Source organism: Eptesicus fuscus, chromosome 4 (genome assembly GCF_027574615.1).
Source record: "Eptesicus fuscus isolate TK198812 chromosome 4, DD_ASM_mEF_20220401, whole genome shotgun sequence".
In the NCBI taxonomy this organism is placed as follows: domain Eukaryota; kingdom Metazoa; phylum Chordata; class Mammalia; order Chiroptera; family Vespertilionidae; genus Eptesicus; species Eptesicus fuscus.
Window position 1 is genome coordinate 1,096,304 of NC_072476.1, and position 14,667 is coordinate 1,110,970.

A 14,667-nucleotide genomic window follows, 5' to 3' on the forward strand; every position below is an offset into this window, starting at 1 on the left:
GTTTCAAAGTCTGTGAAGGAAGCACGTGTGGCCGAGATGCGTGGGATGGAAGGAACCTGCAGGCCGTTTTCCTCTCCCAAACATCTGAGCGGTGTGAGCACCTCTGACGGGGCGCTGGCTGCTGCTGAGGGAGGAGTGCCATTTCACAGGCAACTCAATGCATCAGATGTTCCTGATGCAGAGCTGGGGCTCCCCCACCCCCCGGCAGTCCCACCCACTGGCCCTGGTTCCGCGTCCCTATGTGAAGAGGGGTTGTGACCTTGTGCTGAGGCCTGGGAAGCGCGGGGAGAGAAGCAGGCGCCCTGGCTTGGGCTTGGCCATGACACGGGCTCTGGACCCTGCGGGTCTGACTCTCAGTTCCGGCCTGGCCTCTGGGGGCACTGGCTCACTGGGCTGCGTGACTGTGGGCAAGTGGCCTGGCCCGTCTGCGTCTTGGGGTCTCTGAGTGAGCTTTCCTGTGCACAGCACTGGGCCTGCAGAGGCTCACGGGATGTCACCTGGCACCTTCATCCTCTCTCTCTAAAAGCAAAGGGTCCGGTTGGACCCAGCTCGCCAAACAGAGCACGAAGGATGCCCCTCCCTCCTTCCCAGCCCTGGGCTGCAGAGTCCATGGATTTGCTGGGCTCAGCAACGGGCCAACCTACTGGCAAACATTCGGTTGTCTCGGACCTCTGTTGGTGCTGAAAACCCTGTCTTAATGTGGCCCTCACGTTAGATGGCTGGTCAAGAGGGCCTGTCTGAGCACAAATGAATACAAATTCACATGCCAGGCATTTGGTATTTGTGTCAGCTTTTCAAATCCTCGTGATAGCTCTACAAAGCACAGACTTTCACCTAACAGAAGAGGACACTGAGCCCCAGGAGGCAGGTGAGTTGAGAGCTGGGATTGGAGCCCAGGACTCTGACTGCACAGAGCCTGCTACTAACCAGGGCCTTATCCTGCCTAGTGGCCCCTGGCAGGGCCAGGGCCAGGGTAGGCCAGCGAGGCACTCACCTTGGGCACAATGTTCAAGGGGGCACCAGAAAACTAGCACCCTGATAAATAGTATTTTGTTGCAATATTTTAAGTCAAAATTAATGCCCCAAATCCACGATGAACAAACTACCAAAATCTTGAGTAAAGACAACTCAATGTGCTGGGCGTGGGAGGAGGCCGCGAGGGCGCCCTGCAGGCGGGGATGCTGGGGGCACCTCCTGAAGGCGGCACCTGGACCAGCCCCACCCCTCCAGCCCCCCGAAGGCGGCACCTGGACCAGCCTCCCCCCGCCCCCGCCCCCGAAGGCGTCACCTGGACCAGCCCCTGCGCCCTCCACCTCGGCCTCCGCGGCTCCACAGGGCGTTCTCACCTGGGAAGCTGCGAACTCGAGTTTCTGCAGGCCTGTCAGGTAGCGGCTCCTTATCATGTCGACCTCATGCCTCTTGCTGTTCAAGAGGGTCTTGAAGGTGAGGATCAGCTCGAGGTAGGAGGTGGGTGTGACGTAATTGTGTCTGCGGAGCGTGTTGTAGAAGTCGAGCGACAGCTCCTTCACGCTCTCCTGGAAGTATTTGCACATGGAGACGACCCTGCCGGGCAGAGGGGGCGGGTGAGGCCAGAGACACCAGCGCGGCTCTGGGTACAGACGCAAGGGTGTGCGCAGGCGCCCTGGGTGGGCCCGCGGAATCCCAGTCCTTCGACGTTGGTCAGCAGAGCCACCGGGAGGATTGGAGAGGGTTATGTTTTTAGGAACGACCTGGGATCAGGTGGCCCTAACCTCCTGTCACTCTGTGGTCACCAGGCTGGGCAGGAGCTCTGACCTTGGGTCCTGACAAAGCCTCGGACTTCGCAGAATGATGCTTGCAAATACAGAAAGTAAAACAGGATCACACAGGAAAACAACTACGTTGAAATAGAGTTTTTCAAAATACTTTAAAAACCAAATTTGTTCTATAGTCACATACATGCTTAGCAGGGGTCAGCAAACTTTTTCTCTGCTGCAACTACTTAACTCTGCTGTTGTGTCTGAAAAGGGGGGCGTGGTTCCAATACAATTTATTTACAAAAACAAAAAACAACAACAAAAAACACACACAACTGGACCTGTAGGAATCATAGTTTGCTAACTGCTGCATTGAATAACATTGGGCAGCATGCTGGAAGCTACCATAATTTTGAAGGAAATATCTGTAATGACTATGAAAAAGCCCATGTTATTTTTATTGGTAACAAAGTCACAGGTCCTGCTAATACTACTGAGTTTACTGCCTACATTCGTCATGGAAGAAAATGCAAAATCCCAGCTGGACGTGAGAATGAGATGCAGATTTCCCCCATTCATATTCACCCACCCCCAGAGTTCTATTCATGGGCCTACAGACCCAGGCTAAGTCTTCTGGCCTACAGAACAAAGTCCAACGTTGTTAAGACAGAACTGAAAGCCATGCCCACTCCGAACCCTGCCTGCTTCTTCATGTCCCACCATTCACCCAACAGCAGACCCAGGCCCCTGCCAGGCACTAAGGACATAGAGGCAAACAATGCAGTGGCACGGCCCAGGCCTTCATGGGGCACCCAGGGTTTGACAGTCTTATCTCTTCCCTTAGCCCAGCTTTTTATTTGTTTTCGTGGATCTGTGCTTTGCACATCAAAAGTAGATGGGTTCTTTACCCTTAAGAACCCATTCTACCCCCTGGCCCTGGCAGAGGCTGCCCTGCTGAGAATAAGAGCTCTAAGACAGCAGAGTAATGATATCACTATACGGGCAGTCCTCGGGTTACATCGGACTTGACGTATGTTGTTTCATGGTTACGTCGCCATCTCCCATCCTACCTAATAAAAGAGTAATATGCAAATTGACCCTAACTCTGCCACACCCACAAGCCACACCCACCAGCCACACCCACCAGCCAATCAGGAGCAGATATGCAAATAAACCCAACCAAGATGGCTACAGCCACAGAGAGCAAGGTTTCCCAGGCAACGGAGGAAGCCAAGCTTTCCGCCTGCCCTTGCAAGCCTAAGCCTCCACTCAAGCTACAAAGTTTCAATTATAGAAGGTAAGCAAATCCAAACAGAAATGGCGGCAACAACGGGTCTGGAGAGAGCAGGCCAGGGTTGCCCCCAGCAACAGAGGAAGCCAAGCTTTCCACCTGCCCTGGCTGGCCTAGGCCTCCACTCCAGGCTACAAAGTTTCAATTATAGAAGGTGAATTAACCCCAACAGAAATGGCTGCCGGCCACGGATCGAGCAGGAGTCTTGGTTCTGCTCCAGGCTACAAAGTTTCAATTGTAGAAGGTAAATAAATTCCAGATACCAGGGCCTCCGCTTGGGTCGCCAGGGGGTGTGGCTGGCCTGCAAACCACCACAGGCCCCTTGCTCAGGCCACCCCATGCCCTGAGGGAACCCCCATTCTGATCCGGGACACCCTTCAGGGCAAACCAGCTGGCTCCCACCCCTGCACCAGGCCTTTATCCTATCTAATAAAAGAGCAATATGCAGATTGACCATCACTCCAACACATAATATGGCTGCCCCCATGTGGTCAAAGATGCTTCCCCCATGTGGACACAAGATGGCCACCACAAGATGGCCAGCAGGGGAGGGCAGTTGGGAGGCACCAGGCCTGCAAGGGAGGGCAGTTGAGAGAGACCAGGCCTGCAAGGGAGGGCAGTTGGAGGCGATCAACCCTGCAGAGGAGGGCAGTTAGGGGTGACCAGGCCGGCAGAGGAGGGAAGTTGGGGGCAAACAGGCTGGCAGGGGAGCAGTTAGGCATCAATCAGGCTGACAGCAGAGTGGTTAGGGGGTGATCAGGCTGGCAGGCAGAAGCGGTTAGGGGCAATCAGGAAGGCAGGCAGGCGAGCAGTTGTGAGCCAGCAGTCCTGGATTGTGAGAGGGATGTCCGACTGCCCACTGGGATCAGGCCTAAATGGGCAGTCGGACATCCCTTGAGGGGTCCCAGATTGGAGAGGGTGCAGGCTGGGCTGAGGGACACCCCCCCTCCATGCATGAATTTCGTGCACTGGGCCTCTAGATTATTTATTAAAAAAAAGTTCCGTCATTTCGATGTATGTACATATGTGCTTTATGTTTTCATTATTTATTTACCACAAGTGAAGGTCAGGAATTGTTATCTTTTACATTTTTTTTTACTGTGTCACTTCATTACTGCTGTGTATGAGCTCCATGTGAGTGATGCAGGTGCTTATGTAGGTGGGTTCCGACTTACGGCGAAAATCGTCTTATGTTGCCGTAGGAGTGGATCTCCCACGTAACCCGAGGGCCTACTGTATTCGGGTTCTTAAAGCTGTGGCAATAGTACATTCCCAGGACAATCCCGAAAAATACAGTTTTACTCTTTTTCAGAAAAAAACGTTTTATTTATTAAATAGCTAACTAAATGCAATTTAAAAATGTTTATTTATTAAATAGAATTTAGTAAATTTCTAAATGCAATTTTAAAATGTTTTATTTATTAAATAGAATTTAGTAAATTTTATTTACTAAATGCAATTTAAAAACGTTTTATTTATTAAATAGCTAACTAAATGTGATTTAAAAGTGTTTTTATTAATTAGCTAACTAAGTGTGATTAAAAGTATAAGACTTTTAAATCTAAATTGAGAAATCTTAAAACAAGAATAAAGCCAATATCTGGATTTTCAATTTGGAATATATGCTTGGGGTAATAAAATGCAGCTAACACTTACGCTTTTCGAATATTGTCATCAAGTTCCACATCTTCCAGAAATTTGTTAGCCACCAACTCCAGGGCATCCGTGGGCCAGGACTGGAACCAATCAATAGTGCAGCAATTGATGAGTGAAGGGAACATTCTTAGGCGGTTCCGAAAGGCATCCCCAATTGGGCTCATGGCTAATGAGAAACAGACCTTGTTAGTCCCCTTCCTCCACGGAGGCCCAGGGCAGACCCCCTTGGGTCTTACCAAGGACTCTGGTGAGTGGGCATGCTCCCTGCTGTGCCCCAGGGCTGTCACTGGGAACAGTCATGATGAGTGCCTGGGAAGTGTGTGTGTGTGTGGGGAGGGGAGTCATGGAATATTTCATGAAGTCCTGTGATGGGAATTCAGTGACTGGTCTCCCATTCCTATTATTGTCCCTTCCAGATCCTTAGGGTCCATTTGCCAGAGTGATTTGAGCCCTTTGACCTACTTGCCACGGCTCTCGTACACAGCTCCTTACAGAGGTATGGAGGCATCAGCTTGTCTCCATCCCATCCGGCCACAAATTTTGGGGTCTATACCCCAAATGTCATTCATTTTTTATTTAGATTCAAGGTGGTAGAGAAAGTGTGGTGCACAGGTTGATGTGTGAGAAGGTCAGTGTGGCTGAAGGAGAAAGGGAGGGAAACTTGGTTTGAGACCAGAGTGGGGAGGCTATAAGGACAGTTGGGCAGGGGACCTTATAAAACCACAGGGGAGGAATTTGGGTCTTCATCCTAATAGAAAGCAATTTAAGTGTTTTAATGCTTGGCCATGCATGTATGTGTGTGAATATACAATGATCATATTTGCAATCTATGAGAAAACCCCATCCTGGCCCAGTGGGACAGAAAGGTCTGGAGTGGACAAGAGTGGACATAGAGAGCCTGGTTAGAAGGCTGCAGAGGTGAGGCCTGGGGAGGTAAGTGGCTCGGCCTGCGTGGGTCTCTCCCTTCTCACCAAGGACAATGTGAAGGTTCTTCTTCACCCGCTCAATGAAGAAGTTATACATAGACAGAGGGGTGACATCAATCTTCTCGCCTGCTGTCCTGGCTGCTGTTTGCATCTTCTCGACAAGGTCAGCCTTCTCGTCCGCAGGGAAGATGTTGGGCACGTCGCCTGTGTTCAGAAGCATGTTGATGTCCTCAACAAAGGACTCGTCCTTGACCTGGTTGTCAGCAAAAAGGAACACGGTGCTCTTGGTGGCCACGCCGACCTGCAGCATGATCTTCTTCAGGTCCTCCCGCCAGTCGAGGCTTGAGTAGCTCTTGGTGATCTCGATCTGGTACAGCTCGTATGAGTTCATGAATGTGGACAGTTTGCTGGCACTCTGCCGCCCACTGCCCCCGATGCCCACCAGGAGCAAGTGGCCTTTGTCCTGCTTCAGGACCCTGCAGATCCTGGAGATGTGCTCAATGGCGAATCTGAACATGACCAAGGACATGGGGGCCTTGCTGACGTTGTTGAACTCATCGAGGTAGTACTCCATGACCACCGTGAGCTGTTTCAGGTCTGTGATCTCATCATAGATTTTGGGGTCGCTATCTGGTTTGAAGTAATCTCCAAAAAAGAGGCTATGGATATTATCATCGACGATCTTTCCAGTGGGTGATAGGTGGATGAGAACCTGTGGAAAAGGTAAGTCCCAGCCAGGCACTGAGCCAGTGGCCCAACCAGGATGGCAACGGGAGGTATAGAGGAAGGGAACAGGAGGTGAGCTTGTCTCCCTTAAGCGCATCCTTCAAAGTCATGGTTCATTAACAGTTTAGAAAACAAAACAAACCATGATACGTGGGTCTGATGGTTGTAAAGACTATGATGGAAGGACATTAGTGAAAGGCATGTAAAGCAAGGGTCATGCTTGCTAAGTAGTTAAGAAAACACTGGTGGTCAGACTGTAAGATTCCCCACAGGCCTCAAAGGAAGACACCATTTTTAAAAGTACTTGCTCCTTCACCAAATAGAGGTACAGGCGCTTCCCCTGGCCCCACTCGGTGCCCAGAGTAGGAATGTATTAGATGCTTCCGCTTCCTGCATTACACCGGGGGGGGGGGGGGGGGGGGAGGGGGCTCTGTTCCTGGCCTCTGGCTGCAATGTGAAAACACTTTTGCAGTTTTTCTATGGAGAAATCACAGCTTCTTAGAAATAGAGGTAGAATGAGCCCTGGCCAGTGTGGCTCAGTTGCTTGGAGCATCATTAAAATGTTTAAGTGTTTAATATTTGGTGTATCTCATGCACCAAAACATGGTTTGTTCAATCCCTGGTCAAGGCACATGCCTGGGTTACAGGTTCAGTCCCTGAACTGGGTGTGTACAAGCAGCAACCAATTGATGTCTCTCTCTTTTCCCCTCACCCTCTCTCTAAAATCAATAAACATATCTTTGGATAAGAATTTTAAAAAATACAGGTAGAACTAGTTGATTCTTAAAACAACTTTTTAAAAAATATATAAAATGGGAAAGAGAAAAAATGTACGAATGGGAAATCATGACAATCTTTCACTTGGGTTTACCAGGGCCTCAATCAAACCATGAAAACTTATGGTTCCTTTCTCAGCTCACACATTAATTTGACCCGGGATATGTATAAACAATAACATCAAATAGCCAATCACTTGAATGGTTCCAACCCTGTAAGTTACCAGGAAAGTGGAGCACAGTTGGGACTAGTGGTATGTCACCAAATCAAGTGGCTCGTTGGCTCAGTGCTATTGCTTTAGGGTCAGAGAGCAGACTGAGAGTGTCCCCTGGGACGGGAACCTGGATTCAGACTAACATGGTCAAGTGTTTGGGACCATTTCTGAGGCCAATGCTCACAGGGTCTGGCTGACCTTCTCCATGGTGTGCTTGAAGCAATTCGAGGTGGTCTCCTTCACCAAGTTGAAGAAGACGTGTCTGTCCTCATCGTCAATCAGCCGGTCGTAGAAAACCCGATAGACCTCGTGAACCCAAAGCCGGATGAGCTTCTCCACGTCCTGGAAAGCAGAGGTGGTTGTCTGAGTGATGTGCGGAGGGGGCAATTCTCAAATCCCGGCTGGCGTGAGAAGGAAACAAGATCATGCTTTCAAAATGTTAGGCACAAGGCCTCGCACAGATTCGACACGTAGGAAAGTTAGCTCTGGTTGCTAGGAGTGTGGAGTGACCTTGGTAACAGAAGCGACCGCGCTGACCTGCAGGTGGGAGTGAGGACAGAGCAGCACCCCCTGGATCACCCGGGAGAAGTCCCGCAGGTTAAAGACATAATGTGACTTGGAGGGAGTCGGCAGGAAATTCTCCACGGCAGCTTTGTAAATCGTCATAGTAGCCTGTACCAGCATCTTTCCATACCTTGGGAGGAAGGAGAAGGTAGGCCAGTCAAGGAGAGGCCAGAGCTGAGGGCCCCAGACCAATATCCTGGAAGACACAGCAACCTCTTACCTTAAGAACATCACGTCAAATCCTTTCCCAAAGTGCCAGTCAGCAATGGAACTAAAAATCTTGGTTAAAATGTCGTCCTCAAAGGCGTTGATGGAGATGACATTCAGGTGGCGGGTGAATCGCCCTGGAAGACACGTGCACACCCTCCATTCCTGGCCTGGCGCTCCGCACGGAGCCGCTTCCCTCTGCCGCCCACCCGGCTGTGTGTGCTATGGCCGCCTCTCGCCACGGGGCTATTTCAGCTTAAATTAACGAGTAACAACTAACATTACGAGTTGGTTTTCCCAGTCCCACTAGTCACACTGCAAGGGCTCAAGGGTGACAGTGGCACTGCTGCTCCGCTGCCTGGGCGGATGCAGTCAGCCTGGGCCCGGACCGTGGCAGCTCGGGGAGCGGAGTCACACTTGCTTCTAAACAGAAAGGCACACGAGATCACCGCAAGATAGTCAAGCAGTTGTGATACTCTTATAGAAAGGGCGCATCGCCTGCCACGTCCGCCTACACACCAAACCCATTCTTCCCCAAACCAACTGCTGGTAGTTTGGTCCCTTACATATGTACATCTGTCTATGTTAGATAGCTATGCATCTATATCTATATCTTGGCTTTATTGAGATATAATTCATAGTAATTTTGATAATCTGAAACCCATTTCCAGTAGATTACTCAAAAAGGGCTTATGGAAAAAGCCTCTGAGTTCTTGCATGTTGATAACAGTTTTGCTTTTATACTTAAAGGCCAGCTTTGCTGACTATAACATTCTTGACTCTAATTTTGTTCCCATGAGTACCCTAAATATTCTATTTTCTTATGGTGTAAAGCATTGCAGTTGAGAAGTCTGAAGATAACCTACCTTGATTTTGCTTATCCATCAGGTGTTCTTTTTTGCCTAAATGCCCAAAAGGATTTTTTTCTTTTTCTTTAATGTCCAGTAATGTTACTAGTGTATGCCTTGATAGTGATCATTTTGAGTGTGCACCCTCAGGTACACGGTGTACCAAATACGGTCACCAGCCCATTTTCCTCTCTCACAGATGAGGAGGCCACAGAACCGGAAGTCTGGAAATGGTACTGAGATTCTTATGCCAGGATGTATATTCCTCAGCTGTTAGATGAGGCGATGATGGGAGGGCGTCTCACTTATTTGTTCATTATTATTTATTATTATTTCGCTCCGGGTGAGTTGCGCCCCCTTTGGCAATGTGAAGAGTGATAAACACCACAGGCGACGGTCCTGCACCCCCGCGGGGAACACCTGGCTGGCCTCCCGGGAACACGTGTGGCGCCTGAACTCTCCTTTGCATTTGAGACTCTCTGGACCTCTCCTTGTCCTATTTCCACAACTTCCAACATGAAGTCTTCCGATGCTGCTCCCTGGAGCTGGCCCAGCCCGCCCTGGCCACGGCCGCACACACTTCCCTCCTCCCTCCACCAGAACAGAGTGCCGAGGTGCCTGGCTCGGCAGGCAGGGTGGGTAGGGAGGAGAGGAATAAGCTCCTCTTTTACGTACCAGTAATGTCATTTCTCCCTCCCCCGGGGGGGCCCATGGCTGTCACCAGCAGCACGTCCACGATGTCCAGCTTGTTTGTGTCTTTCTTATCAAACCAGTGACCGTGGTCCATCCATTGCCGCAGGAGCTCAATGGGGGGCTGGGCCCCGTACGCCTCTTTGGCTGGCATGTTGAGGTCATCTGGGGAAGAAGCCAGGGCCACACGCTGTCAGTTTAGGGGACCCTCTGCTCTCACAGGACGCAGCAGAAGACTCTTTCCTCCTCGGGAGAGTCCACAGCCAGTGTCTCACCCCCACTCTGGGCCGGGCGCGGCCCACGGACGTTTGACCTACAGGAAGAGGTTCCCCTGGTTCTGCCACTGTGACTTTAGGGCTGCAGGATTGGCATCACAGGCATTTAACCTTTTCCCATTCCCTCCAACAAAACATGCTGATTGTCTACTGTGTGTTAGACATTTTAATTTCTGGGGCTATGATTTCTGGGGAGATGTAGGGAAGACAGCCACATCCCAGCTAACAGGGTATTTAATTTGACCAGCAGGTGTGGAGCAAGGCTTTGGACTAAGGTTTTGGTGGACAAGCTCCAATGGCGGGAACAGACTGTGACTCCTCAGTGCAGGAGCTGACGTCCCGGGAGCGATCGCCCAGTCTCTGCACAGAGAGGGCGCGCAGTACAGTGGAGCTTAATGTCTCCCCACACAACACAGCCGAGCGCCCCGCTTGGGAAAGGTGGCATTGTAGGAGTCTTGTACCGATGATCTTATCTAGTCCAAATAAAGACTTTGTCAGGAAGACGCTTCACGGTTATGTTGGAGGTGAGGACCTGAGGGCCCTGGGAGGTAGGTCACAATGTGCATAGGGGTTGAAAGTGAGATTTCAACCTCCATCTGCTTGGCTGCAAAGCTTAAACTGTTTTTTTAAAAAATGTTTAATTGAATTTATTGAGGCGATATTGGTTAATACAATTATATAGGTTTTAGCTATATAATTCTATAACACATCATCTGTATATTGTATTGTGTATTTACCACCCAGCCTGTTTTTGGACATACCATAAAAATAGGAAGGGAAAACAGGTTGGAAGAAAAAGAAAGGAAAATAAAATTAAAAAGATCCCTGCCTTTAAAGAGCTGATGTTAGCTGGCAAGGATACAAATATATGCAATGTTCATTATCAATATGTGCAGTTTAAAAATTGATTTGAGAGAGAGGAGAAGGGCGCGAGAGAAACACTGATGTGTTGTTCTGTGCAGTGATGCACTCATTGGTTGCTTCTTGTAAGTGCCCTGACCAGAGCTCAAACCCACGACCTTGCCTATTGGTCCGACCCTAACCAACTGAGCACCCAGCGGGGCAATACATGAATTTTAAAGGCAACGAGATAGCTCAGAAGAGCAGGGCGCCACTATAAGTAAATGGGGCTCTAGTCAAGATGTATTTGGCACCCAAAATCCTGGGCTTGGGCCACAGCTCCAGAATTTTCCAGTCGTTTCACTCTGAACAGGGAATTGAACCTTCTGGAGCCTCAATGAATGACTAGCAAAATGAGAATGGCAGTTAATGACCTCACAGGGTTGTGGAGTTCAACTGAGATGAGTGAGGAAGTGCTTTGTAAACAGGTAAAATCTTGGGAAACATCAATGTGTTATTTCACATTTTTGAGCAAATATTGGGTTTCTTCACGTACTGATAACATATTTATCTGACACAAAACGGAGTACGGATCTTTTCACAAGTGTGTGTGCTTTTGGAGATGCAACAGGCCCAACACCACAGTCCCTTCTGGACCTGCGTCTCCCCACAGGGAGAAGCTGGGAGCCTGGCTCAGGCAAGGAGGCCTGGACCATGTCTCACAGACTAAAACATTGGCTGCCCGCTGGTGCGGCTCAGTGGTTGAGCATCGACCCATGAACCAGGAGGTCATGGCTTGATTCCCAGTCAGGGCACAAGCCCCACTGTGGGTTTGATCCCCAGTAGGGTGCATGCAGGAGGCAGCTGATCAATTATCCTCTCTCATTTTTGATGTCTCCCTCTCCTTCCTCTCTCTGAAATCAATAAAAACATATTTAAAAAGTTAATAAAAACTTGGCACGTACAACAAATACTTGGTAATGGAAGGAGTCAGAAGAAAAAGCAAAATTAAAGAAGGAAGAAAGGGAAGGAAGGAGGAAGAGAGGGAGGGAGAAAGGGAGGAGGGGAAGGAAGAAGTACTAAATTTTATTAACGGGAAATATTTTATCCGTCAGAGAGAGAAGGACTGCAGAGTGGACCGGCAGTCGAGAGGGGAGGAGCCTGGTGGCATCCAGGCCTGCGCCTTACCCACAAACACCACCGCCTTCTTCCCGATGGGGGGCCCAAAGAGGCCCTTCCGCCGCCGATCCAGCTTGGACATGATGATATCCTGGGTCTGATAGGCTGAGGTCCTGGCAGAAAAATTGAGGCAGTTGGGCAGGTAGATAGTTTTGGGAAGGTGGAGGAGGAAGTTGTTGGTGATAGCTGATTTGCCGGTGCCTGTGGGTCCCACAAAGAGCATTGGAATCTCATGGTCCAGGTAGGTTTTCAGGAAGAAGGACTGCCGGGCCGTCTCCACGGTGGGGATGATGAGTTCTGAGACCTGTACCACAAAGACATGGGAGAGCCTTGGTACTGGCCCAGGAGGCTGGGCCTCAGCATTCAGAAGACTTCGTTCCATCCCTTCTCTCTTTCACCTTGAGCGAGTATTTAATAGGCCCAGGAGCTTAGCTTATTACCCTGGGAAATGGGGTAGTGACGGCACCTCGTCCATTGAGCTGGTTTAAAATGAAATGAGATTTCCTGGCACTCAGACCCCAGCCGGACTCTACGGGCTTGGCCGTGGCTCCTGGAACCCTGTTACTCTGAGTACAGCACCCTGGCTTAGCTGGCCTCCCTGGACCGGCCCTGTCATCTTCCATGTGGCCTCCCTGGGGCAGAGGCAGGGGCAGGCCTCTCACGGTGAAGCCTCCTGTGTGTGTGTGTGTGTGTGTGTGTGTGCTGGGCTCAGCTCCGGGGAGCATCCTCACACTGGGGTTTGTGAAAGGGGTCAGCTTGGTCTGTGCAGCAGGGTGGCGCGGTGCATGCTGGGAGACAAAGGCTTGGCTTTTTCGGTAAGTAATTGGATGGAAGGGAAGGGATTAGATGCCGAGGGCATTGCAGCAGAGAGGATGAGAATTGATAGGTGCTGAGCAAGGATGTTCTGCTGTTATCCCGACAGTCTTCCCAGTAACCCTCTGAGTCAGGTGTGGACTTAGCTCAAATTTTCAGATGAAGAAAACTGAGGCTGGAGGATTGCTGCTCACTTGTCCAAAGACAGAGCCCATAGGTAATGCGAATGCAGAACCAGGTTTTGCTATCAAGACTGGGAATTTATAGCAAGTTGGGTTTCATGGATTTTTATTGTCAGGGACAAGGGGAAAATGTGCAGCCGAACTGAATATATTTTCGGCACGGGACTCTTTTATTTGTATGAATTCAGCAAGATTTGAAACCCCTGGAGTTCAGGTGACCAAGCTCCTTAAGGAGAATTAAAGTTTAGGGTCTCACTGCTGGGGTGGGGGGTCCTCACCACACTCAGCCCCCGGGGTGGGCCCTGAACTCAGCACAGCCACTCTGGTCCTGCCTGTGTCTGACATGACAATATTCCCACTTTCCTATGCGCCGTCTCCACCCACCCAGGGCCTGAACCATCTGCGATCACCCAGAGAGGTAAGTCATGTCACCAGATGCTACACAGAGTCATAAACGTGCACCCCCAGATAAACGTTCCACAGGGAAAGGAGGAGGAAGTGTCAGTGAGCTGAGTCATCTGCCAACCAGACAAGCTAATCAGACCCTGTGCTGCTGAGCCAGACCCTGTGCTGCTGAGCCAGACCCTGTGCTGCTGAGCCAGACCCTGTGCTGCTGAGCCAGACCCTGTGCTGCTGAGAATGCGGATCCAGGAAGTCCTCAGGGGCTTAAACAAAGGCAGGTGTCCTTTTGCCTGAGGTCCCTGAGATACCATAATACCGCAATGCCTGTCATGACCGATAATGACAATGGTAGTGATCAGAACGCAGCCACTGTTGGTTTGCACAGAGTGTGTGCCACGTGTTCACGTATATTGTCTCCAATTCTTACAACCATCACGGAAGCATTTTTCTGCTGTTTGTAGTTGAGTGGACGGAGGCAAAGGATGAAGGCGGAGTGAGGAGCCCGTGCTTCCAGGCTCCGCCCACGCACTTTGGCCTTTCCTGAAGGAAGTTCTTTAAAATGCGGACACAGAACTGCGGTCCCTGCGTTCACCTCGGAGGATGTGGGTCCTTTCGGAAAGCAGAGTTCCAGGGCCAGCCCCTCTTTACCTTTGCGTTGGCGGGGATGTTCTCCTCTTCTTTGGTGATGTATTCGGTCCACGTGTACCAGTGCCCGCCGCCTTGCTTGAGGAAGTAAAAGTCATAGATGCTCCCTGGACTCGGAGAAACAGAACAGGCCGTTAGCACACGGCTCACACGTCGCACTGAGGAGCCGCTGCCGCATCCGGAGGCTCCCGCACCGTGTCCGTACGCGGGGCACAGTCGTGCGAAGCTTACTCCCTGCGGCACCTGCGTGAACTGGAGCAGTGCTTCTAAAGAGTGATGACCTTATCACTTGTGTAAGAACAATAGGTGCTCTGTGCAGAGAGTTAAACTAGTTTTAATAAAGTAAACAGCAAGTCTTAAAAATAACAAAAAAAGAAAGCAATCCATCACTCTAACCCTTACATCCAGGACTAACTTCTGATGGCCTTCTCCCTCGGCGCACAGCACGGTGAGATGGAAGGGCAGACAGATCAAAGAAAGGCTTTTATAAGAATGGGATCACTTGACATGTTCTGTTTTTAAATAAAGATGTTCAGTTTTACTTAAATCTCTCAGAGCCAACATGGACTAAAGAACTGACTGAACTTGAGATAAGTCATTATTCACTACAAGAGAAACTGCTTCATAAAGAGAAACTTCTAAAACAATAATTTAGAAAAATAACTGAAGTTATTAAGGGGTTAAAGACACTGTGCT

At 50.0% G+C, this 14,667-nt stretch overlaps 1 protein-coding gene across 1 annotated transcript in view; it reads right to left on the reverse strand.

The window, feature by feature from the left end:
- DNAH3 (dynein axonemal heavy chain 3) overlaps positions 1 to 14,667 on the reverse strand; it is a 212,312-nt gene that overhangs the window by 34,754 nt on the left and 162,891 nt on the right. The window contains exons 41-49 of the mRNA XM_054714387.1: positions 13,975 to 14,078; positions 11,939 to 12,233; positions 9,621 to 9,800; positions 8,111 to 8,234; positions 7,864 to 8,020; positions 7,525 to 7,668; positions 5,655 to 6,321; positions 4,684 to 4,849; positions 1,347 to 1,563 (exon numbers count right to left, since the gene is read on the reverse strand). Of these exons, the coding sequence (XP_054570362.1) occupies positions 1,347 to 1,563; positions 4,684 to 4,849; positions 5,655 to 6,321; positions 7,525 to 7,668; positions 7,864 to 8,020; positions 8,111 to 8,234; positions 9,621 to 9,800; positions 11,939 to 12,233; positions 13,975 to 14,078 (2,054 nt within the window). The remainder of the gene's footprint in view (positions 1 to 1,346; positions 1,564 to 4,683; positions 4,850 to 5,654; positions 6,322 to 7,524; positions 7,669 to 7,863; positions 8,021 to 8,110; positions 8,235 to 9,620; positions 9,801 to 11,938; positions 12,234 to 13,974; positions 14,079 to 14,667) is intronic.